Source organism: Papio anubis, chromosome 1 (assembly GCF_008728515.1).
Source record: "Papio anubis isolate 15944 chromosome 1, Panubis1.0, whole genome shotgun sequence".
Classification (NCBI taxonomy): domain Eukaryota; kingdom Metazoa; phylum Chordata; class Mammalia; order Primates; family Cercopithecidae; genus Papio; species Papio anubis.
In genome coordinates, this window is record NC_044976.1 from 29325217 (window position 1) to 29350478 (window position 25262).

General features: G+C 39.3%; 1 protein-coding gene across 34 annotated transcripts in view; it reads right to left on the minus strand.

Annotated features, from left to right (window-relative positions):
* PUM1 (pumilio RNA binding family member 1) overlaps window positions 1-25262 on the minus strand; it is a 136609-nt gene that overhangs the window by 51043 nt on the left and 60304 nt on the right. For 14 of the 34 annotated variants that reach the window (XM_031666429.1, XM_031666416.1, XM_031666408.1 and 11 more), the window contains exons 4-8: window positions 24850-24958; window positions 23712-23890; window positions 13272-13438; window positions 10580-10850; window positions 6157-6228 (exon numbers count right to left, since the gene is read on the minus strand). In XM_031666429.1, the coding sequence (XP_031522289.1) occupies window positions 6157-6228; window positions 10580-10850; window positions 13272-13438; window positions 23712-23890; window positions 24850-24958 (798 nt within the window). The remainder of the gene's footprint in view (window positions 1-6156; window positions 6229-10579; window positions 10851-13271; window positions 13439-23711; window positions 23891-24849; window positions 24959-25262) is intronic. The other 20 variants (XM_021938624.2, XM_021938623.2, XM_003891469.4 and 17 more) reach the window with 4 other exon arrangements.

The window sequence follows — 25262 nt, forward strand, 5'->3', positions numbered from 1 at the left end:
AGAAAAGAAAGCTCAAAGGCCTTAACAACACTAAGAATGTCTTATGATTAATACAAAATCAGTCATTCACTCATTAATTCAACAAATATTTATGAAACAAATGATACCTGCCAGGCACTGTGCAAGGAACTAGGGATACAACTAGTGAATGAAACAATACATAATCCTGCCCTGATGGAGATTACATTTTAGTATGAATAGTATTGGAACAAAGAAAAAGGATGCCAGTAACCTGATTTGTGGTTCACCTAAACGGGCCTCCTTCCAAGGAGTCACACTGAAGACTTCAATGATTGCTAAAATCAGACTGAAAGCACTTACTGAAGGGACCTCCCTGGATAGGACCTTCAACCTACCTGCTCTTCCTACAGGATTTTTCAACAGCTCAGCTGACATTGCTGGATGATGTATAACAGACACCATGGATCTTGAATTACAGATGTCCTCATAAAGAGACCTGATTGTTTCAGACATTAGGAGATAATGTCATTCTACCAACTCAGCTTAATCACTGTCATGACTGGACTTACTCTTATCTTAGGTGATGGAGAGATTTTATCCTGAGATTTGGCTACTCTCTACACCTCAAACATGAGGAGGCTAATTTTAGATTAAAATAAAACAAAAAGTGAATACTTTGAAGGTACTGGCCAATTTCACCTGTTAGCTCTCTAGTCTTAGTCTCTGCTTTTGGAGTATGAATGTCAAAAGTAACCATGCACAGATTTCAAAAATACTTTTTTTTTTTTTTCCCCCAAAAGTTAAAGAAAAACTTCAGTGTGATGCTGGTAAAAAGGAAACAGTATTACTAAATATCAAGTCTTAAAAAGAAATAGGGGAAATGAATCTACTGACAGACATTATGAAAACATTTGTCCTCCAAGAAGGGAGCCAGTCAAGACTATTTGGTAACAGTGTGCTTGTGATTTCTGCAAGTTGGTTTCACATTTCTGTCTTACTAAAGATGTGCTCACACAGTATTCCCTCCAACAGGAGGCAGTCCACCCAAGAGGGGTAGCCAGGAGTGGGAAAATAAGTAAAACAGTAGAAAGTTACTTTTAAATTATTTCCAAGGTTGTGAAAACATCTCATAGTTCCACTAAATATGTACTGTCTCTTCAATGGGTTTCTGGAATTTTCTTGATCTAAAACCTTTTGCAACATTTAACATATCAGGCACTGCTTGTGCTAGCTTCTTCTCTCTACCCTTCTTCGCCCTACTGAAAACAAAAGAATTCATTTCATTCAACAGACGTTTTTTGAGCACCTATTATTAGGTAGGTGCTGTGACATGGAACTGGGGAAATAAAGACAAAATGCTCAGAACACAACTCTTAAGGGTATCTCGATTTATTAACCAAAAACAGTAGTCCACTGCCATTCCATCTGACTTAACCTCACTGCATATATTTTTGTTTGTTTGAATAGTCGAAGTCTTACTCTGTCTGTCACCCAGGCTTAAATGCAGTGACATAATCATGGCTCACTATAGCCACAAACCCCTGGCCTCAAGCAATCCTCCTGCCTCAGCCTCCAAGTAGCTGCGCATGCCACCACGCCTGGCCAATTTTTTTTTTTTTTTTAACTTTTTTGTAGAGATGAAGTTGCTCAGGCTGGTCTGGAACTCCTGGGCTCAAATGATCCTTCCACTTTGGCCTCCCAAAGGGCTGAAATTACAGGTGTGAGCCACCACACCTGGGCTATATATTTTTTAAATATTACATGTAAGTCATTTTATGTACTGTATCTGTAAATATACATGGAAATACATGGCATGTGGGAATACCACAAAAGTAATCATTCCACGTAACATTACCTTGTGGTTGGTTTTCATCATATTAAAACATTTTGAAAGCAGGAACTACTTTTAACTAAAAGTAAACAAGCCTTACAAGAGACCCCATACAGCCTATGCTTGAGAGCTGATTAATATCTTAGTAATTATGGTGAATAGAAAAGGATTTTCTTGAGACCATTTTGCAGTAAACAACTTAACAAAAGTAAATTGTACATCTATAGCAGACAGATTTGATTACAGAATAGATTACAGCAATTTTGGTACATTCTCTTTATGTAAATGGTGCAATATTAACTGGAAATACAGAGTATTCAAAACAAATTGGGTAATTGGCAAGTGACAGATTCCAAAGGATCCTGAAAAACTCACATAAATGCCATCTGCGGGGCGAAGCATTGAGCTCTACTAACATTTTCATGTTTTTCACAAAGCAGGCGAATATCCCATAACTGAGAAACAAAATACTGTGAGAGTTGGGGGAAATGCTTAAAGGTCAGTATAATGATAAATGTGAAGCTGTTAATTATAATTCACTTGGGTAGATTTCACAAGTTGTTCAAGAGTCTGAATGCTGGGGAAAATGGATCATCTACTTCAAGCATATCAAGGTTCCTAATAAATACTGAAGGCATAGTTTAAGAAGTAGACAAGCTGGTTTGCCTCCTTTCTCTGTCACTTACTATATTAAAAATACTCTATAGGGCTCTTATTCCAGAAAGGAATCCAGGCAGCCAAAAACACCCAATATAGTGACTGACATGTAGTTGGCATCTTATAAAAGACAGCTACTACTATTATTACTGTTGTTGTTATCGACAGCAGTTGCTAACATAAAAAATTATGGCGTTTTCTAAATCTGGAGGAGTAATGTCTAAATAAGGAGTCAGTAAATGCAAAAGACTACTCAGCCCCGCTCCCCTGCCGGCCACAATAAAATGTACTGCCAGCCCTGACTTTTTTTTTTTTTTTTTTTTTAACCAGTTTGAGACTATATAAATAGCAGACAAGGGTTAAGAGCACTGACTCTGGAGCCAGACAGCCTTGGTTTCTATCTCAGCTCACCAGTGACTTGCTATGTCACCTCTGGCAAATCGTTTAATCTCTCTGTGCCTCATTCTCCTCTTCTCTTTAATATGATGATAAAGATATATGTAACACGGCAGGTTGCTGTGGGGATTAAAATTAACACATGTAAAGTATTTATAAAAGTCCTTTATGTGTGATGTTCTTTCTGATGAATGGGGAGGGCACCCCCAACAGACTCAGCCCTTCTGAGAGTCACCCTTTACAGTTCCTTCCCAGAGCCAGGCAGCCCAAGCACACCAAGAGCAGAGGGCGGGACTCCTCCTAATCTGTATTAAGAGTCAAAATTGGCCAGGCACAGTGGCTCACACCTTTAAGGCTAGCACTCTGGGAGGCCGAGGCAGGTGGATCACCTGAAGTCAGGAGTTCGAGACCAGTCTGACCAATATGGAGAAACCCCATCTCTACTAAAAATACAAAATTAGCCGGGAGTGGTGGTGCACACCTGTAATCCCAGAATTACACCTGCAATTCCCCCAATCCAGAGGCTGAGGCAGAAGAATCGCTTGAACCTGGGAGGTGGAGGCTGGGGTAAGCCAAGATCACCATTGCACTCCAGCCTAAGCAACAAGAATGAAACCCCGTCTCAAAAAAAAAAAAAGAGTCAAAATCTCACTGCACCAGGACCACCAGCTGCTATCAGCGGGTCACAAAGATAACAGGAAAGAAAGAAAACCATTTTTGTTTTAATGGATGAGTGCTTTCTGCATTATACTACTTTAAGAAAAAGCTATGTAGTTGAATTTGAAGGTGAGACAACTCCACCTATTAGAAGGCTCTGCATTTCTAATACAAAGTCCAAAGGAAACGGCCTGAGGCTAGAAACCAAAATAATAGCTATTTGCATTGCTTGTATTAGATGACCTTCAAACAAGTCCCTAAACTTCACTGTTTTTTCTTTTTTCTTCCTTTTTTTTTTTTTGAGACAGACAGAGTCTCGCTCTGTCCCTGAGGCTGGAGTGCAATAGTGCGATCTTGGCTCACCGCAACCTCCGCCTCCCGGGTTCAAGCGATTCTCCTGTCTGAGCCTCTAGAGTAGGTGGGATTACAGGCTTGTGCCACCACACCTGGCTAATTTTTGTATTTTTACTAGAGATGGGGTTTCACCATGTTGGCCAGGTTGATCTCAAACTCCTGACCTTGGGTGATTCGCCAGCCTCAGCCTCCCAAAGTGTTGGGATTACAGGCATGAGCCACCGTGCTTGGCCTCTTATGTCTAAAAATAAAATAGCTGCCCTACCTCATGGGGTTGTTTTCAGAGTTCACAGAGAAAATCCCTTCAAGACAGTAAAAGCACTATATCAATGATGGGATTCTAAAATTTTAAGAAAAAGGTTTATTTTGGAGTCACTCCTCGGCATATGAAATTTGTGAAATCTTACTACTGTTTGAAGCTTCTAGATCAAAGCCCAGTTTATACCAGGTTATTTGAACTACTACAATGATCAATTAATGATTACAATGATTTTTGGTAGGCGCATACAAATTAAACTATGTTGCTAAACTAAAAAAAAATCATCATCATCATCTTCATCATCATCATCTGTGCATTTCTTTGGCAGATAAAGAATCTGATTCCAAAACAAATGAGGTCCTAGGGAAAAACAAAACACATCCCTCCACTAAGTATATTAATACCTTTTGAGAAAAACTTCACCATAAGTAAAATTTGAACAAAGTCAAATAACAATAGAGGTAAGCTTCAACTGATCAATTACTAGTCACTCTTTGTCAGTTAACTATACACATGACACTTGATAGAATAATCATTTGTAAATTAAAGAGAAAGTTGAGCCTATTAAATACCTACATCGAAAGTATATACACACTTGGCCTCACGAGAATGACATTTAATCACACTGTCAAACTTTTAACAACACATGCCGATTTCCACTCCCCTCTGACTGTAGTCGTGCAGGAATGAATACCACACTTCAGCTTTCACTTTCAGAATCTGAATCTTTGTTAAAATTCATGCTTAACAGATGACAGTTTTGGTACAACAGTGTCCAATTTTGTAAAACATACTACATTAGGCTATTTTTAGATTAACCTAGATTAACCGAACTCTAAATAAAGAACATCAACAATACAATTAATTAATTCTACACTGATATAACCCTGGCTTTGGTTTGTGCCATGTTTGTAATATAATACAACCTGGTAACAATTTTTTTTTAAGATGGAGTCTCACTCTGTCGCCCAGGGTGGAGCGTGGTGGCATGATCTCAGCTCGCTGCAACCTCCGCCTCCCGGGTTCAGGCGATTCTCCTGCCTCAGCCTCCCAAGTAGCTGGGCGTGCTACTTTTTGTATTTTTACACGCCCGGCTAATTTTTGTATTTTTAGTAGAGAGGGGGTTTCACCATATTGGCCAGGCTGCTCTCGAGCTCCTGACCTCGTGATCTGCCCGCCTCGGCCTCCCAAAGTGCTGAGATTACAGGTGTGAGCCACTGTGCCTGGCCAAAACCTAGTAATAATTTTCTAAACTGCATTTAAGGAAAGAAACAGGCAACTGTACAGCATTTTGTAAAAAATAAATACTGCTCCAACATCGCAGTACAAAATGGTATGAACACATTATGCATGAACTGCTCACAGCTGTTTTCCAGGATTAAGAAGACAATGAAGTGAATTTGAGACAAAGGAAGAACACTTCAGAAATAACGAGCATTTCAAGCTGACAAAATACTCCAAATCAGAGGTTCTGAACCCAAGGTATTTGTACTCGGGTGGGTAATACTGCATCTTTATCTCACGCACATCCACCTGAAATTTAGCATGTTCTTCAATTAAGATTGTAGACAACAAACTACATTAACTTTAGCAATACACCTGTGACATTATCACAAACAGAACTCAAATATTCGTTCATGTTACTTTACAGTTGTTAGAGATATTTCAAAATCTTGCTCATGCTCATTATGACAGCTAGTACATCTACTTCTATTTCATGCATCATATCATAAATAAATACATAATTAACTTTGTTTTTAAATATGACAGCTATTTTTATACCACTGGTTTCCTTTGTAATCCTGCTTTATACATTTTAAACATCATTCTGAGAAGTAGTCCACATGGTTCACCTATTAAAGAAGTTCATGGCACACACAAAAACAAACAAAAAAGAATTAGAAACTCCCGCTCTTATAAATAAACCTTAAAAGGGTTAAATTCAGAGTGATTAACAGTGACCAGACAACCAACTAACTAATCAAAATCCTGTGTCACAGCTAACAAGAACTAAGTTTGCAATGAATTAAATGAAAATTACCTTTTCCCTATTTGCAGGCTGCTCCATGTCATCTATCTCATTACAGGCTGGTAATAAGTTTGATGAAACCAGCTTATTACACCAAATCAAAGCCAAGATTGAAAGAAAATAGAACAAAAGAGGGAATTACTTATTTTGTCAACCTCCAAACCAGATTCCTATTCTAAAAAATCACAAATAAAGCAAATCTACCATTTGCAGCAAACAACTCTAAACCAAGAAAAATGATCACCTTTGTTGCTTATTTCAGAAAGCCAAGATAAAAAGAGCAGAATGTACAGAAAAATATGTACTGCACTAGATCTCTGGTTCAATCCTCACAATCAGCAGTACCGTCTGAGACTTCCAGCTGGTTCTCAAGGCGTCCAGGACCTGGACTCAATTTTCAAAGGCATCTGTACCTTCTTGTCGTCTTCTACACTCAACTTCTACTCCTTTCAGCATAGGCCCACACCGTGGTCATTCCCAGCTCCACACCTCTGCTCTGACCTGCAACAAAATGTATTCTACCTGTCCTTCAAGTCAGTTGCATGCAACCTTTGTCCTCACTGAGCCCTCCCCTTGTCTGATAGGATTCAGAATCCACCAATTTAGCGCTTAGTTCCCCAAATGTTCCACTACTGTTTCATTCAGAACCTAAGGTTCCTAGAAGAACACAACAGTCAACAGTTAACTGAATAGTAAGAGTAAGAGAACGTCTCAAACTGCTGCTAAACTCACATTAACCACAAAAAAACTAAACTAGGCCGGGCGCGGTGGCTCAAGCCTGTAATCCCAGCACTTTGGGAGGCCGAGACGGGTGGATCACGAGGTCAGGAGATCGAGACCATCCTGGCCAATACGGTGAAACCCCGTCTCTACTAAAAAATACAAAAAACTAGCCGGGCGCGGTGGCGGGCGCCTGTAGTCCCAGCTCCTCGGGAGGCTGAGGCAGGAGAATGGCGGGAACCCGGGAGGCGGAGCTTGCAGTGAGCGGAGATCCGGCCACTGCACTCCAGCCTGGGCGACAGAGCGAGACTCCGTCTAAAAAAAAAAAAAAGAAAAAAAAAAACTAAACTAAAACAATTAAGTCATTCCTCCTTTAAAGTGTCTTTTCATTTCCTATAGTGAATACGGCATAAGACTCACAACACCATCTCTTCAACCTCTCTAGTTATTTTTCTTCAACCTAAACCACCAACCAGACTGACTACTTCTACATTATCTAATAGTGAACACATACCTGTTTTACTATTTCCTCCACTAGAATTCTCACCTTCTTCTTATATAAACAAGTCTTTCACGGCACAGCTAAAGAACCAGCTCCTCTGGCCAGGCGTTGTGGCTCATGCCCGTAATGTCAGCACCTTGGGAGGTCGAGGCGGGCAGATCACCTGAGGCCAGGAGTTCAAAACCAGCCCAGCCAATAAAGCGAAACCCCATCTCTATTAAAACTACAAAAATCAGCCAGGCACGGTGGTGGGTGTCTGTAATCCCAGCTACTCAGGAGGCTGAAGCAGGAGAATTGCTTGAACCCAGGAGACAGAAGCTGCAGTGAGCCAAGATCGTACAATGGTACTCCAGCCTGAGCAACAAAGTGAGACTCTGTCTCCAGAAAAAAAAAAAAAAACCACCTCTTCCACAAGTTCTTCCCTTCCGCAAGAGACCAGAAACCAGAGTACACTCTCCATAGTCGTAGGGTTCCAAGGATATGGGCATAAATGGTCTCATCACTTGTCATTGAGTACTTCCAAGCACAATTTAAATGATAAAATGAGTCACAATGACTAACCTGAGAGCAAATCAAGAGGAGGAAAGGGAATCAGACTCTATTCAAGAAAGATATGGTTGGCTACAAAGAACAAAAGATATGAACAGAAGGTTGTATCTGTAGAACACAGATCTGTGATCTCCCTGAAGTTACCTACAAAACTGAGTGTCAGAGAATTAATGTACATTCTTCTCATGAGACCATGGTTTCTGATCAGATGACAACAGAGTGAACCTAAAAAGATTAAGTTCTGATCCAAGAACTAACTTTCCTGGATATAATACAGTATAGTTATTTGTACATAAGGTGTAAGCTGGATCCAAAGAACACACATATTAGAAAACATGGTAGTTCTCAGAGAGTAGCCTCCAGACCTCCTGAAAGGCTAGTTTCAAATTTTAATTTTGGGAAGAATATTACATACAGAGGATGCACTGAGATATTATAATAGGGATGGGGGAAAGTCCCCTGAAACCTTGTTCTGCTAAAGCAATGCAGAGGAAACGGGATACGGTTCAGTCTTTGCCCTCAAGGAGCTTACAACCTGGCAAGGACTATTAGACAAGTAATCACAACACAAGACAAAACATGGTAACACCTTCTCTTAAAGGAAACACAAAATGCTATGGAGTTCAAGGGAGGCAGACATGACAGCTTTTTGGTTTGGAGACTAAAAAAGGAACGTGACAGTACTGAACCTTGACAAATGAGGTGGATTTAAATTAAAAATGAAAAGTGGAATAAAATGTAATGAAAACCAAAAGGGTAAGGAATAAAATGTAAGAAATAAACACCAATTTCCAATAGAAAAGGAATCCTTCCTTCTTGACAACTAGTAGCTCTTATACAGGAACACTGAAAGATTGAGGGTCTTAAAGATACTAGGAGGCTTACGCCAGTGGTTCCCAGGTATGCTATTAGGGCCCCCGATACAAGAATGTATAAAACAAACTACTCAGAAAAGAATTATGGCCCACAAGACAAAACAACACTCACATCATGACAATCGTATGTCTGTGTAAAAATGCCTCTATGTTGCAACAACCAAGACATGCATAGGAAACCTGAATGCAACAAGAGATTAACTTTCAAAATAATGTTTACTTTCAAAAACTGCTGAGATATATGGTGAGGGCACCCTTGGTTTTTTATTTTTGAATAAGTGGTAGCTACGATGTAATCATGTTAACTACTTGTGGCTACACAGAAGTACACTTCTGTTCAAGTTCTCATAATTGTCCAGCCTCCAAAAATTGGTAAAATTATTTTGAAACCAAAGATCAATAAACCAAAAAAGAATCTCAACTCTGATTATGAAATGAAGAAGAGTTAAAAAAAAAAAAAAAAAGAAAGAACCATATATTTTTGTTTGTAAGAAATCTGAGACACACTCTTCTTAAAAAACACAGAAAGGGTTAGACTGCATTACACTGGGAATGGAAGCTAAGAACCAAAACTGGCCGTAAAGAAGAGAAAAAAGCACAGAAAGTCAATTCACATGGGGAGGCGGGCATACCTACTAAGAACTGCATGGAGAAGAGTGTACACTTTTAGTTTACTCGCTCTGAAAGATATTTTGTTAATTTAATCTTATATGAATATGCACAGTCACACAATCCCTTAGAGGTATTTATTGTTCATAAACCACAAAGGAGACTTAAATTAAAGGAAAACTTCATATGTTAAACTTTTTACTCTATCAATCAAAATTAATTTAGTGTCAGTTATTTATGACAATAAAGGTACATGTCATAACTAATCTCCAAAGACCATAAGCAAATTTCCCTACATAGAATTTCTCAACTTCAAAATGAGATGCTAACCTTTCAAACCTAGAAGTCTGTATTAACCATCTATTACGAACCTACTAAAGAGTAACAGAAATTCACAGTCAAACTGCTTCCACCACAAGAGAGAACTTATACTTAGCAAGATTGGGAAACTAGTAGCCCCTCTTTTGTAGTTCAGACAGCTGACCTTTCTTTAAAAATAAAATAAAATAAAATAAACACAGAGATCAGTTAACCCTAGAGGTAGTCCTACATGTCTTCAAAAATAGAAGGCAGACATACGACATCTTCAGGGACTTATGAATTAAAAAAAAAAAAAAAAAAAAGGCCAAGCAATTTCACGGTCGAGTTGAAGCTGAATGATTTGTGTGTGTGGTTTCCTCTGATCACATTCTAATACTTTTGAAAGATGCCAAATCTTTATCTATGTTATCTGGAGTAACTCGTTTAACTCTAAGACACAACCGGTAAGATGACCTGGCACTACACTCCTGACAGCGGTGGATAGTAGAGTTTACTATTTTAAAAACAAAACAAATCAACAGCATCACAACCACATAAATCTTCAGAGAGATTAATTTAGCACCCAAGAGGGTTGTGTTACAAGAGGCAACACTACCTCATCCATTCCCCAGCTACTGAGGAGAGATAAGAGCCAAAGGAAGTACATATAGAGCAGGGTGGCCTCTTGCCAGTGACCTCAGCATAGGCACCAGCTTCATGAGGGGACTCTGTAAACCTACATCACTAACAGGTTCATAAGGGCTAGCTATGGATAGCCTGAAACAATGCCACCTCCTCCCCCATTCCCCCTTCCTTAATTACTTGAACAACGTGCTGGCTGGAGGGAGAGTAGAGAGGATGACAGAGACACACACAGTACCTGTTGTTGAGAATTGTAGTCAAAAAGTCCCACAGTTGCTGCTGCTGAGTCCACAGGTACCTGCGTGCCTGAATAATCAAACTGAAGAGGCTCCATGCCCACATGTTCCATGGGGTCCAAGGGGACACTCTGGGACTCCATGTTGGAGAAATCCTCCACAGGCTTGGCACCATTGGTGCTGGTCAGCTGGGCTAAGCCCTCAGAACCATTCTGGTTTGGACCCAGAAGATCCACTTCATTAGCAGAGTTCTGGCAATTACCAGGGGTACGGCTAAACAGAGAAAGTAAAGGGCATTAAACCTTATTTTCAGTGGGGAGGGACTACAGCAACCCAAGTTTAAGGACAATGTCCTCAACATAGCTCATTATCAACAGTATTTAAAACTATTTCTATAAAACAACCAGAGATACTTTACAGTGCTTACAGGGTTACATCTTCTAAACTGATGCTTCTATTGCTGGCAATTCCATGTAATTCACCCCTTAAATTCACATTAATTGCTATTAATTTACATCCCTTCACCAAGGGGGCCGAGTTTGAGGAAAACTGAAATAAAGTGGAAAAATCACTGTCTATGGCATCCATGAAAGCAGATCCTAAAATGCAGGTAGCAAAATATGTCCCATCAAAATGCAACATTTACTCTTTAAATACAGAGACAATGGAAAAAGTTGGTTTCTGGGGAAAATTCCACAACTCAGTGATTCTAAAAAGTTTTTATGTTCCTGGCATATTTGTGAGGAAAAAAAGAAAATGAAAAAAGTTTTTACATATCGTTGGTATTACTGACCAATGCTAAAACTAACTCCCCTTCTGAGAAACCAAAAGAAGCAGACTATTCCAAAGCAGTACAAGATAAACTCTTTATCTAGGCTATGTCCCTGTTAAGGAGACAATTCTAAGAATTAAAAGTAATGTGAAGATGTAGTTTGTCATCCAAACCATCTTTTATCTTAGGACATGCCTAAGACAAAAAAAAGGGGGGGGCACTATTGATAATTATTGTGGGACACAAGGTTCTGGGTAACCCAGGGTCTACCATCACCTTATATAAAAGGACTTCAGGATTATATGATCCAAAATCAGACTAATATATAATATTATATTATTAGGAGACTGTAGCCTATGGCAACATTCAATGCCGTTCTTCTCCACTTTCACCCCCCCACCCCCCAAAAATCCTGTAGTCCAGTAGTTGGTACATATTAAAGATATTATTCTGGTTCCTTCTCTTTCTTTCTCTCACACACACACACTCACCACCACCACCACCAGCCCCCATTTAATAATACAACAAAATACTGCTATAGGCTGCTGGATATTCAAGGTGGAGAGGACACCTGAACTCATCTGAAAGACCTTAGGTAAGTATTTATTACCCTGTGCCTTAAATTTCTTCTAAAGATTGTAATTTAGGCCGGGCATGGTGGCTCATGCCTGTAATCTCAGCACTTTGGGAGGCCAAGGCAGGCAGACCACTTGAGCTCAGGAGTTCAAGACCAGCCTAGGCAATATGGCGAAACCCCGTCTCTACAAAAGATATAAAAATTAGCCAGGCATGGTGGTGCGTGGCTGTAGTCCCAGCTACTCGGGAGGCTGAGGTGGGAAGATTGCTTGAACCCAGGAAGTGGGGGCTGCAGTGAGCTTCATGTCACTGCACTCCAGCCTGGGTAAGAGAGTGAGACCCTGTCTCCAAAAACTAAATAAATAATTTTAAAAATGTTTAACACTGTAATTATTCACACATGCAACATAACGATAATTAGATTAGGAATACGAAACAACTAATATTTGTCCTACAACGATGGTGCAAAATACACTTTCATTTTTACTTTGGCAGACATTAGAATAAGCAAAGGGGTGTGTGTGTGTGTGTGTGTGCGCGTGCGCGCGTGCACGCACACATTAGCTTTAGACTGATATTAAAATTACTCAAAATTAAATTCTCTACCTGTACTATCACACTGGAGATTTTAAAAAAATCCTCTACCTGTATATAACTGGACAAGGATTTTTATAGATTTTTCAAGAAGAATACGTGCCAACTGTGGAAGATAAATATACATTATTTTAATACTGTGTAAGTTAAATAATAGGGTAAAACCTGTAAATTAATCATGACCAGAGATGGGATGAGAGGCATCTGCAGAAGAGATATGATTAAGAACAAATCATTTAAGCTGCATCTCTGGTTCTTCAAAATGAGGAAAATGATACCTGGTCCACCTACCTCAAAAGGAGCTCATGAGACTCAAATGAGATAATGCACAAGTTCTCAACTGTTTCTCCCTCTAAATCACCAGAGGGATATGACATACTCCATTAGTAACCATAGCTCTCTAATACAGTAACTTGGGAGAAACTTAAGAAAGGTCTGAAGGCATCTATCCTAGGTGATTTTAATATTTGAGAATCACTGAAATAGTCTTCTCTGGAACCCTTCTTCAAATTGTAGAGTTCTATGCGAATGCAAAATCTACCATTTTGGCAATGCTTTAGGCATTGACAACTTTTACAAAATTCCACCTCTCCAGTTAATTTACAATCTTTGTAGCATAGCCTACACTAGATTGGATTCTTAAAAAGAAAACATGAGGAGGGGAAGAAAACGAAAATCAAAGTAAAACTAAATCAAAACAAACAAAACCCCATAGCCCACATTCAAAAATCAGAAGTGTAAAACATACAAACCTAAAATCTTTGACGTCTGCATCAATCCCATTCTGCACTGGTAAACCATTGGTCTTGTCCATCACATCACCCTCCTCCTTCAAATCTCCTAGCTTATCTCCATCAAACGTACCCTTGTTCTTCTTTTCACCTTTGTCGTTTTCATCACTGTCTGCATCCCTTGGGCCCTGTTTAAAAAATAGCTTCAGCTTCACTAATCGTCATCAACTAATAATAATGGGCAACCGTTGTGGGCACCAGACTATACTAGATGCTACTCAGAAGAGGATGGTGTTGTGCCCTTTCACACATTACAATCTAATTAACAAACAACACAGAGGCAGGAACACTGCAGAAGGTCTTGCCAAATGGGGGAGACAGACATACATTTATGTTACAGAGTTCAGAACAGTCTTACTATATCCAATGTCCCATCAACCCATTTTCTTCCTTCCTTTTTTTCCTTCCTACCCAAAGCCCAGCCATAACTCTATAGCTCTTGGTCAAGTTCTCTACTCCCAAACCTAACTCTACATAATAGCATGACTCTTAATAAGCCCCAGGTATGACAGTTAATAGCATAGAAAAAAAAATTATTATGCCTGTAAAAAGAATTTCATACTTCTCCACTGCACTATGTAAATTCCTCCCTTACTTCTAAATATTGAGCCAAGTGTGGTCTGACATCATATCAACTCAATTATTCTGTACCTGATCTTGGGATATATGCCCTGTCAATTTGCGTCACCTCCCAGCTCTACCCTATAAGCCTCACAGGTATGCATCAACAATTCTCTGATGACCCTTAAGTTTTTTAATGCCTCAAAACAAGTTAACTCTAACTATGAGATTCTTTCACCAAAAGTACTCTAATAACTATCTTCTACCATCTACCGGTAACAAAGATTATTCATGAGATCTTTAAGTGGGAGTATGTTAAATTGAAGCATTTGACACAAGAGAATTTCTGTCTCAAGTGTTTCAAACTACAAAGCTTGAAACACTGGGCCTAAAAGAATTTAGTGCTAGACATGTCATGTTTATGTCCTGCCTTCTACAGAAATTAAGTCTATCTCCTCTTACCAACATCCCAAGTTAAGCCCTGGACATATAAAGTACATGTACCTTGGTTTCCAAAAGAAAAGATTTGGTATAGTGACCCTTGGTTTCCAAAAGAAAAGATTTGGTATAGTGACTGGACATAGTACAAAGAGATTTGCAGAACCTTACATCAAAGGGTTAAGGGTTTAACCTTTGTTTTTGCAAAACTAGAGGGAAACAGCCTTGCTTTTCCCCACCACTGACTCCTAGTTTAAGGAAGAGAAATGCACATGGACCAAGTTCAAGTTCCTGGTACAAGGCAAGATCCACTCAATAGAAGATCGGAGTGGCTGCAAAGCATTTCCAGTCACCAAAACCAAATGTCAATGGGGAGAAATCAACAATGGAGGACACAGCAGCCGACACTCAGTTATAAATAGACTGACTGTGGATGGGCCTGTAGATGCAAAACCAACAGACGCTCTTAAGAGATCACTGGCCCAGAAAGGCTGACATTCTTAAACCTTTCAACTACTACTTTAGAGCCCATTTTACTTCTGAAGTTATTCTCTGTTCAAATGTGATACAGAAAAAGATAATATAAAAAAGGAACAAATATGACAAGGAACTGAGAAAGGATATACAACTTAGCTTCATGTGGCATCAAGACAGTAAATCATAGCTTTGATTTGGCCATTGAGATGTGCCTTTCAGAATACAATCTTTAAAGTATGTGGCTGTTATTGATTCAAAAGGACTGAACGATAGCCAATTACGCACCACATTGAGATTCCCCAAAGCTGAGATGGGAATATGATAGGGTTCTAAAGACAAAAAGATCTTTTAAAATATCCAAAGGCAATAGCTTCCTCCATACCCGCAGAGGCAAAACTGACTAAAGCTGTGTATTCATTTTTATATCCCTAGCACTGATTGCAGTGCCTGCTAAAAGTGATGAAGAAAATTAAAAGGAACAAAAAAATCCTGCAAAACTGAACTGTTAAAATAAGAATGATCTTCCTGTTGTCTTTATCATCATTAAGTAAGAGTCCCGGGGGTGGTAATATGGTCTAGATGACAACTATGCCTGAATCAGAAACCATTAATGTCAACAGCAAAAGAATATTACAAGAATCATCCCACTGCCTAGCCTAAGTCATCTTCTTCCATAAGTCTACAAATCAAATCACTGGCTCAGAAGAAACAGTTCAGCTCCAATTTCTCAAAAGGAGTTCAAAAGGTCTGTAGGCAAAAATGCACAGAAAGGGCCAGGCACAGGGACTCACACCTGTAATCCCAGCACTTTGGAAGGGCCAGGCAGGATCACTTGCGGTCAGGAGTTTGAGACCAGCCTGGCTAACATGGTGAAACCCTGTCTCCACTAAAAATACAAAAATTAGGCAGCACCTGTAATCCCAGCTACTCAGGAGGCAGAGGCAGGACAATCGCTTGAACCCAAGAGGCAGAGGTTGGAGTGAGCTGAGATTGCGCCATTGCACTCCAGCCTAGGCAACAAGAGTAAAACTCTTTTATTTATTTATTTATTTATTTATTTATTTTTTAAAAGGGGGGGAAAGAAAGGAGGATAAAGCAGCAGTAGGAAGTTTCAACAAGCAAGACAGCTGGTTGCAGGGGATGTGCACTAGTCAAATCAATGCTCTGCATTATCTTTCCTCAGGGGCTCTTCACAAGGGCTTTACTGAGAACCTGCTCAGCTCATCTATAAGCTGAATGGCCTGAAATCTCTTTTGTGTTGTTGTTGTTGTTTTTTAAGACAGAATCTTGCTCTGTTGCCCAGGCTGGATTGCAGTGGTGCGATCTCAGCTCACTGAAACCTCTGCCTCCCAGGTTCAAGTGATCCTCCTGCCTCAGCCTCCCCAGCAGCTGAGATTACAGGCATGCGCCACCATGCCTGGCCTGGCCTGAAATCTTGACCACTAAGTTGCACTCTAAGTCACTAATTTACATTCTCAGTTCATACTGCCATGGGACAGATTTTCAAATATTTCCCTGCAATGTGCTGCATTTTACCAATATCGTACAGGCCATTCCTACAAAATACCTGGTTTTCTACTCTGAATAAACTATTGATGCCTAACCAAAATAGTAGATTCCTTCTTTTAGAGCGTGGGAGACCCAAGGGAATTTTCTAATTCTTGATCTAGGTAAGTGTTATATGGGTGTTTTGATTTTGAGGAAATTCAAGAAGATGAACATTTATGGCTCGTACACTTCTCTGAACATAGGTCATATTTCAATAGAGAGTTTACTTAAAAGAAGAAGAAAAAAAAAACTCAAGAAATCAACAATGGCTCTCCATAAAAACAGGTGGCAGAAGTCTGACTTCTGAGTAAAAACAAAAGCACAAATAGGAAACCATTCTGTCAAAAGTCTACTATTAAGAGATGGTATCAGCTGCATGCAGTGGTTCATGCCTGTAATCCTAGCACTTTGGGAGGCAGAAGCAGAAGGATCTAGGTTGAGGCCCAGAGTTCAAGGCAAGCCTGGGCAACACAGAGGAGACGCCGTTTCTACAAAAAAGTTTAAAAGAAAATTAGCTAGGCGAGGTAGCATGTGCCTGTAGTCCTTGTTACTAAGGAGACTGAGGCAGGAAGACCACTTGAGCTCAGGGGTTCAAAGCTGCAGTGAGCTGTGGGGCAGGCACCTGTTCTACTCCAAGAATAAATAAAATAAAGGATATGAAAAGAAAATAAAAATAAAAGACCTGACTGATATTTTGAGCTCTCCTATTATTCTAAAAGTTGCTCTCCTGAAGTCTGAGATTCCTATGGGGAATACTACCAAAAATTTACAGTGAATGCTAAAAACAAAATATGCACTACCAATGCACTCCAGTCTGGGGACAAAGTGAGACCCTGTCTTTATTTCATTAATAGACAGCAGTTATCAGGTTCAAGATACTTAAAATGGTATCTTAAAAACATGAAGACCCTAGAGACAATAGGAAAGGTATAAATGGGCTGTTAAGTTTTATGAAAATTTTACACTTCTGAAAAATATTTAAGATAAACTATTCACAGCTATGTGATTTTTTTTTTTTTTTTTTTTTTGCAATCCTCCCACCTTAGCCTCCCAAGCAGCTATGACTACAGGTGCACATACCATGCCTGGCTGATTTTTATATTTTTTGTAGAGATGGGGTCTTGCTATGTTTCACAGGCTAAATTCAAACTCCTAGGTTCAAGTGATGGGCCTCCTTCCTCAGTCTCCCAAAGCTCTGGGATTACAAGTGTAAGCCATAACACCTAGCCCAGTCTTTTAAAAAGTAGTGAACTCGCTAGGCGCAGTAGCTTACGCCTGTAATCCCAGCACTTTGGGAGACCGAGGCAGGTGGATCATCTGAGGTCAGGAGTTCAAGACCACCCTGGCAACATGGTGAAACTCCATCTCTACTAAAAATACAAACATTAGCCAGACGTGGTAGCGCACACCTGTAATCCCAGCTACTCAGGAGGCTGAGGCAGGACAATCGCTTGAACCCAAGAGACGGAAGTTGCAGTGAGCCAAGATCGCACCACCGCACTCCAGCCAGGGCGACAGAGCAAGACTCTGTCTCAAAAAAAAAAAAAAAAAAAAAAAAAAAGTACTGAACCAGGGTACACAGAACCTACATTCTATCCCAACTGTTAACACTTACTGGTCACAGGACTTTGGACAGGTTATTCAATCTCTCAGACTTTGTTTACTATGAATAACAATGAAATAATGCATGTGTAAAAGTTTTATAAAGATAAGCCATTTTACACAAATGTAATATAATAGTAGTAATAGACGCACTGGGATGGTATTTCTTATGTAATACTATACACGACATCAAGAATAAAAATCTTAAATGTCCCAATTAAGTGGTTTAAATCTCAAATACAAGTATATAGCCAATATGGCCCTCCCAGGGGCACTGTCATTTTCACAAAGCAGTGGTTCTATGATTAAGGTTAAGCAACGCAATCTTTTTCAAATTCACAGGTGGCTGAGCCCACCCTCTGCACCAGAGATTGATCTGATTGGTATGTAGAGGTTCCTGCAAATGTTGTGAAAAGCTTCTGCTCAAATAGCTCTGATAAGTATCCACAACTAAGAAACAAGGTAATTAAATTCAACATAAGCATCAGAAAGGCATAGTTTGTGATTTGCTTTTTTATTACATATTATCTAGGACATACAGTACTGGAAAAGTCTATTAGCTAAATGAATAAATTAAAAAGGCTTAACAGAATCTTTTAATTATGGGCTTTCTTTAGCTGAATGTTAACTCAAAGCTATAGTGCTCAAATACAAACTTCAGTAAAATGCTCAAATTTCAAGTGGCCTGGCCCAATTGAAATCTCAAGAGTGGAACCAAGATGGGTGCTGAGAGATCCCATACCTACAGAAAGGCAGAGAAATTGCTAAATATCAAAGAACTGGGAGAAAAGCAGATGGAGTTAGGACTACATATTGTTGAGGTCAGAATCCATGCACTTATGGCTCGGCTTCCTCAAAAGACTCACATAAAGGGGGGAATACTTCCTAATATATCTATTCTGAATGAAATCAGAAGATTTCAAATCTATTTACTACTCTTACTGCAGTGATCTTAAAAGAAAGCTTCACACAGCAGAAGTCATATTTAATGGGATTAGTAATTTTCCTCCCTTCTTTCTACAAAGAAGTATTTTATACCTGCTTGACACACTGAGTCCAAAAACTGTAACAGTGTTAACTAAAACATTGGTTTCTCCTGCACACACTTACCCATTTTCACAAAATGCCAAATAACTGAAATGTCTAATTCCTTTAAAGTACAACAATGCCAAGCTCTACTGGTAATTCAAATTTTCAAATATAAATTAGCTGGCTGTGGTGGATGCATGCACTCCTGTAGTCCCAGCTACTTGGGAGGCTGAGGCACAAGAATCACTTGAACCCAGTAAGTGGAAGTTGCAGTGAGCTAAGATCACACCATTGCCTTCCAGCCCAGGTGACAGAAAGAGACTGTCTCAAAAAAATTTTTTTAAAAAAATTTTTTTCAAATATTAAAAATTATAAGTTTGAAACTGCTAGCCACGTGAAATACTTCTTAATTTAACATATTAAATCTGATCCTTTTTTGAGGATTTCTACTCACAAACAATGCCAGTATGGCACAGTAGAAAGCAATATAGCTAAAAATTAAAATTAGAACAAAGTTTGAATTCAGTCCCCCACTTCCCCTCTAAAGACTCATTTTTCTCATCTATAAATTAATAGAGACAATAGTATCTACCTCAAAGTGTTGTTCCAAGGACTAAATAAGGAAATTCATGAAAGTACAGTTGTCTTTTTAAAAAAATACTTTATCCAATTTTCACATTTTTTCCCCATTGCCTTTTTCACAGTGCCCTCACCAGTCCTCCCCACCAAGGCTTAAAAACTGCTGGACATACTATGTTTTTTCCCCCAGGAAACTTTTAAGGCTCTAATCATTAGACTCGTTGTCCAGCCGAGTTTTCTGAGATATGTATATGATAGCAGTGCTTATCAAACTTTAATGTGCATACAAATCATCTGGGTGGTCTTGTCAAAATGCAGGTTTTGATTCATTCGCTCTGAGGTATGATCTGAGATTCTGAGTTTCTGATAAGCTCCCAGGCGATGCTAATGCTGTTGGCCCACTGACTTTGAGTAGTAAGACTTTTAATGTTTACAAAGCATTTTCACATATGCTACATAGCCATATGAATTACTTTGTCATGTTTTGATTATCCCCATTTTGCAGATGAATTAAGGTCCATTGGAAACTCAAACCCCTGACTTCTATCTGCATTACACTGTACGGAAGTTTTCAAACAAAACCTATGAAAGTAAAGTAGTAGCACTGATTACCTAAAGTAAATGCAGTGAAACCTCGACAAACAAGTCATTAAGTTTCATGGCCCAAATAGATGTACACTATGAATGTGTACATATCCTCTAGATCAAAAAGCAGATACTCTCTACAGAACAAACAGAAAGACCTTCCCAATATATTTTTTCTAAAAATCTTTCTTCTGTGAGGTTACAGTTGGTCATTACCCTAATCGAAGTTTAGAGTGGTCTTCTCATTTCCCTGGGCACCATAAACCAGAAAGGTGGAAATCATGATCCACTTTGTGGCTGGCTAGGCTTCCACCTATTTGAAAAAGATCAGCTGGTATTCCAGACAGCAGGGTCCTTAGATGGCAATCTCACCCACGGGCCTCAAAAAAACAATAATTACATCTCATTTTGTAACCACCCTGAACCATGGGGGGCTGTGGGGCGGGCAACTGTTCTACTCCAAGAATAAATAAAATAAAGGATATGAAAAGAAAAGTAAAAGATTTGACTGATATTTTGAGCTCTATTATTCTGAAAGCTGCTCTCCTGAAGTTTGAGATTCCTATGTAGAATACTACCAAAAATTTACAGTGAATGCTCAGAACAAAATACGGTTGCCAGATTCTTCTTGTTAGCCAGAATGTACTCTTATCACAGAAGCCAAAACCACTAAACGGAGACCATTTGTACAATCAAAATGAATTCAAGCTAGACAAAGAGCTAAACAGCTTCAATCTAGCTATAAGCAGGAAAGTTCACTGAAAATGGTAAACTACTACAGAGAGATTTATTTTAGTTCTGAACCACCTTTACCTGAAAAGTTAGAGTATAGATTATCTGTTGTCAGTGTTCTTAGTTACTTGCTTTGAGGTCTACAATCACTATACTGTCAGAGATGATGTTTTCAGCTCTCAGGATTAAAGTGAGGCTTACTGGAGTTAATGTTGATACAGCTACCCCAAAAGTAAAAATACCTGTATGCCCTGACCCCATATACTACCAAGTACCACTCCTCCTTTAGAACAATTATCTACAAGAAGCCGATATCCTATCTTCCTGGTTCTCTGAATTCAACACTTTAAATGATAGACTAGACTTAAAAAGAAAAGGCTCACTTTCCTCAAGAAGAGGCATACATACTATGACAACCACAAAGTGACCCAGGCTTCCACAAAAAGAGCTTTGGTCAGGTGTCATCCTGACCAACAGGCAGAGCAAAGCCAGGTTACGTATAAAATCAAGAGGATACAACCACAAAGCTGATAATCAGTTCACTGGCCGGGCGCAGTGGCTCATGCTTGTAATCCCAGCACTCTGGGAGGCCAAGGTGGGAAGATCACCTGAGGTCAGGAGTTTGAGACCAGCCTGGCCAACATGGTGAAACCCCCGTCTCTATACTAAAAATACAAAAATTAGCTGGCCATGGTGGCAGGCACCTGTAATCCCAGCTACTCAGGAGGCTAAGGCAGGAGAATCGCTTGAACCCTGGAAGTGGAGGTTGCAATGAGCCAAGATCATGCCACTGCACTCCAGCCTGGGCGACGAGAGTGAAACTCCATCTCAATAATAATAACGATAATAAAGATAACTGGTTCACTGAGCCACAGGTCTCCAGACACCAGAAGACTGTATATGCCAACAAGTGGCTTAATGTCACTAGATCAGTCTGCTTCTATCACTCTATAGATACAATCTAAGTTAAACTATGGGATAATATTCCATTACCCACGATCTTCCTTCTAAAAGAAGCTGGAACACAAATTTGGAGAATTTTCATTTATTTTTATGCATACCTCAAAATTTTCATTTATCTTTATGCATACCTCAGAAGCTCAGTAAATTATCTTGATGGTTAGAGTCCAATCTTCTGACCCCATCTATCTAGCCTGAAGTCTTAACCTCCTCTAGTCACAATTCTTTTGTAATAGAGGTAAATCACCAGTCTCCCAGGACAAATGATACAGTTTTTGTCATCAAAATAACTGTATGAGATGATTGTTTAAAAAGAGAAAAATAAGTGGCAAAATGATTCAATCCCACCATGTATCTTTCTCCTAATTCCAACTATTTTTCTGCCTCCTACAAGCTTCACAGTAATGCAGGCACACGCCTCCTGGTTAGTGCCCAAGAATTGGAAACTGATAACACACGACAGAGAATTCACAGCTAGAGTCACAGGTTCCAGTTCACCACACTAGCAACCTACTGACGCACAACACTAATTTCTGCTGAAGAATCTGTGCTCATAAGATGAGGAAAGAGTGAGGACAGAAAAAGAGGTGAGCTGGGGATAGGGTGAAAAAAGAGAAATAACTCACATCCAAAGGGTAGATCTTGTTCTTCCCAAGCAGCCCCTTGGGAAGGTTCAAATAAAAGGAGCCATCTCCTATCTGATTCACAAGCTACTAAACCCGACCTAGGTCTCTGCAGGGTCAAAACACCAAAAAGCAATCAGGTCAGCTTTAGAATAGCTAGTACTTAAGAACTGCACTTGACACTTGAGGAAGCTGCACCAAAAATGAACTACTGTTTCTCTAACAAAATTTAACGTGGATTAAGGAAAACAGGACCAAGCCTCTGATACCTAGCAAAAGATGTATAACACTAAGAAATACTGAGCAACAAATGCTATTAAATAAAGTTATAATATTATTAATATAATTTGTGAGAAAGAATTATATTAAAATCTCTTAAATGACCACTATCAGGTGTATCAGCCCGAAATGACTTCGGAGAAATGGCTTTGAAAAAGTACAAAACACGTTTAGACAGGAGAAAGGGAGGGAAGACAGATTCAAGTGCCTCTCACGGCCTTCCTATCTGTGACCTGGAATATGACAACAGTCACAGAATTCAAAATGAGGAAGACTCAAATGGAAATACATCTTAAGACTTCTCAATATAGAAAGTTAATGATAAAGAAATTGTTTTGAGAAAGGTTATCACAGATGCTCACGGAAAAATGCTTAAGACTTAAAAAGAAAGAGGCTATAGACACAGAGACTTATTTGACTACAATTTAGCATCGGAAAATTCATAAGAAAGAATTAACAGAATCCCTAACTTCTTGACAGGCCAGGTGTGAGAAACAAAGCCGTTCAAGGAGGGCCAAAGAGGATTCTATAATTAAATCGTAGCTAACAAAACAAGAACAGCCCTATAATCTGATCTATATTAAGGTTTCTCAGGTATTGGCAAATCACTGCTCTCAAACCTGGAATTCCCTGTTAACATCCCATCATCAGCTTTATGTTTTAAATTCCTTCACCACCCTCCTTTTGTTTTTATTTTAAAGTAAAAATGGTGTTTTCTAATAGACCAATGAACTGTGATCGAGATTGCAGTTCTCATCTCACATGACTATCAATGTGTCCCCCCGAAAACATTATTAGTTTAGTTTTTAAAAGTTTAGTTTACATCTCCTACTATGTTTGCTGAGTTCTATTTACAACAAATGTTGTTTGAAAATACCCTGTAATTAATGCTGTGAATATCTAAGGAAACTAAACAGGCATGTTTTGCTTTAGGGGAAAAAAGAAAGAGAGAGAGAGAGATAGGAACAAGTTCCTCAAGCCAACTTACAAATCCTCCTTTTCTTAGACAGGAATCGCCCGGGGATGAGCTCAACACATACTCCACCATGCTAACGCCTAGTCCCCCACTCTCCGATCGTGGGGACAGTACAGAATTGACCTCACTGTTCACATGGAAACTCTGACCAGGTCTTCTCTGCACCATGATTGGCTGGGAAACTGAATGATCTACAAAAAAGATACACAAGCATGATACAGTGCAGCCAGAGGCTCAAACAAATTATGAGTGACGTCTCATGGATAAACCAATGGAATCAGGAAACTTGCCAAGGTCAGTTGAGCCAAAACCTCCTATCATGTCTTTCGCTGTATGATATTCAACATAAGCTAAGGAAATGGAACACACTCCTCATTTATCCGGGATAGCAGAGGAATACAACAGTTTATCTCGCTTATCTGGTTTATCTAGCTGAGTGGATAAAATGTTTATCCCTTTATAAGTAAAAGGATTTTTAAAATATATTTTATTAGTATTACTAAAACAAAATATGATTTTACTGCCCTTTTTAAAAACAATGTAATTTGTTCTTTTCTGATAATTCACTGCCATCATGAGGTTCCATGCTTACGTTGTGCTGTAATACACGACACTTGTTTGGGTTTTCTGTCTCCTTCCTCCCTAACATCTGTCACTTTTTCTGCTGTCAGTGTGTCTACCTTTATAAGTTCTCCCCATCCCTCTTCAGGGGTAGTATGCCAGAAGAATGTCCGTGCCCAGTGACTTGATTTGGTCCCAATCACGTTTAAAGATAGATCATTCCATACACGGTACACAAGGGCAATGGGAGAAAAAGAAACATGAACTTCAAATGGCAGGTGTGGATTTTCTAATTCCAAGTATGCTGACAGCAGTACAGAACAAAACGTTACAGCTGAAATTATGGTCGTTTCAAATAAGACCATTCCCCTGTGGCTAGCACTTCAAAAAATACTGAAGATTTGATTTTGTGTTAATTATGTTTTAATAAATTACATCATATAAGCTCCTTAATGGCAATTACACTACAGGAGAGGACACTGCTTGACATGCTTATGTCACTGATGTAAAATTCATGACTTGCCAATTGCTGAGGAAAGGAGCTCTAAGACAGGCATAAATCACAGTACAGATGCTAGATCTAGATTACCTGATGTTCCCCAGGCACTGTCTCGCCATTGATCACCCAGGAATATTCCTTTTGGTCCATCTTTGCTGGATTCATCTGTTTCCCAAAACTTTTTACCTGGCAAGAGCTGCTGCAAATTAAAAATAATAGATGCTTTTAAAGAATTCATAAAGGATGAAAGTACAGCAGTCAACACTTTCTTTTAGACAAGGGTACTGAAGATGCTCACGTGCCCTGAAGGTCTTTAATTAAAGTGTTCTAACTACACAACTGTGGTCAGAGCACTACTATATATTTGGTAAAAGTCACAGAGAGGCCTAAGGCAAGGTGGGGACAGGGGTGGGGACACTGATCAAACCATCCAATAGAGGCTCAACTTAAATAACTAGAATTACTCACTTAACCCATGCCAAGATTTTTAAGGAGGGGGGGGA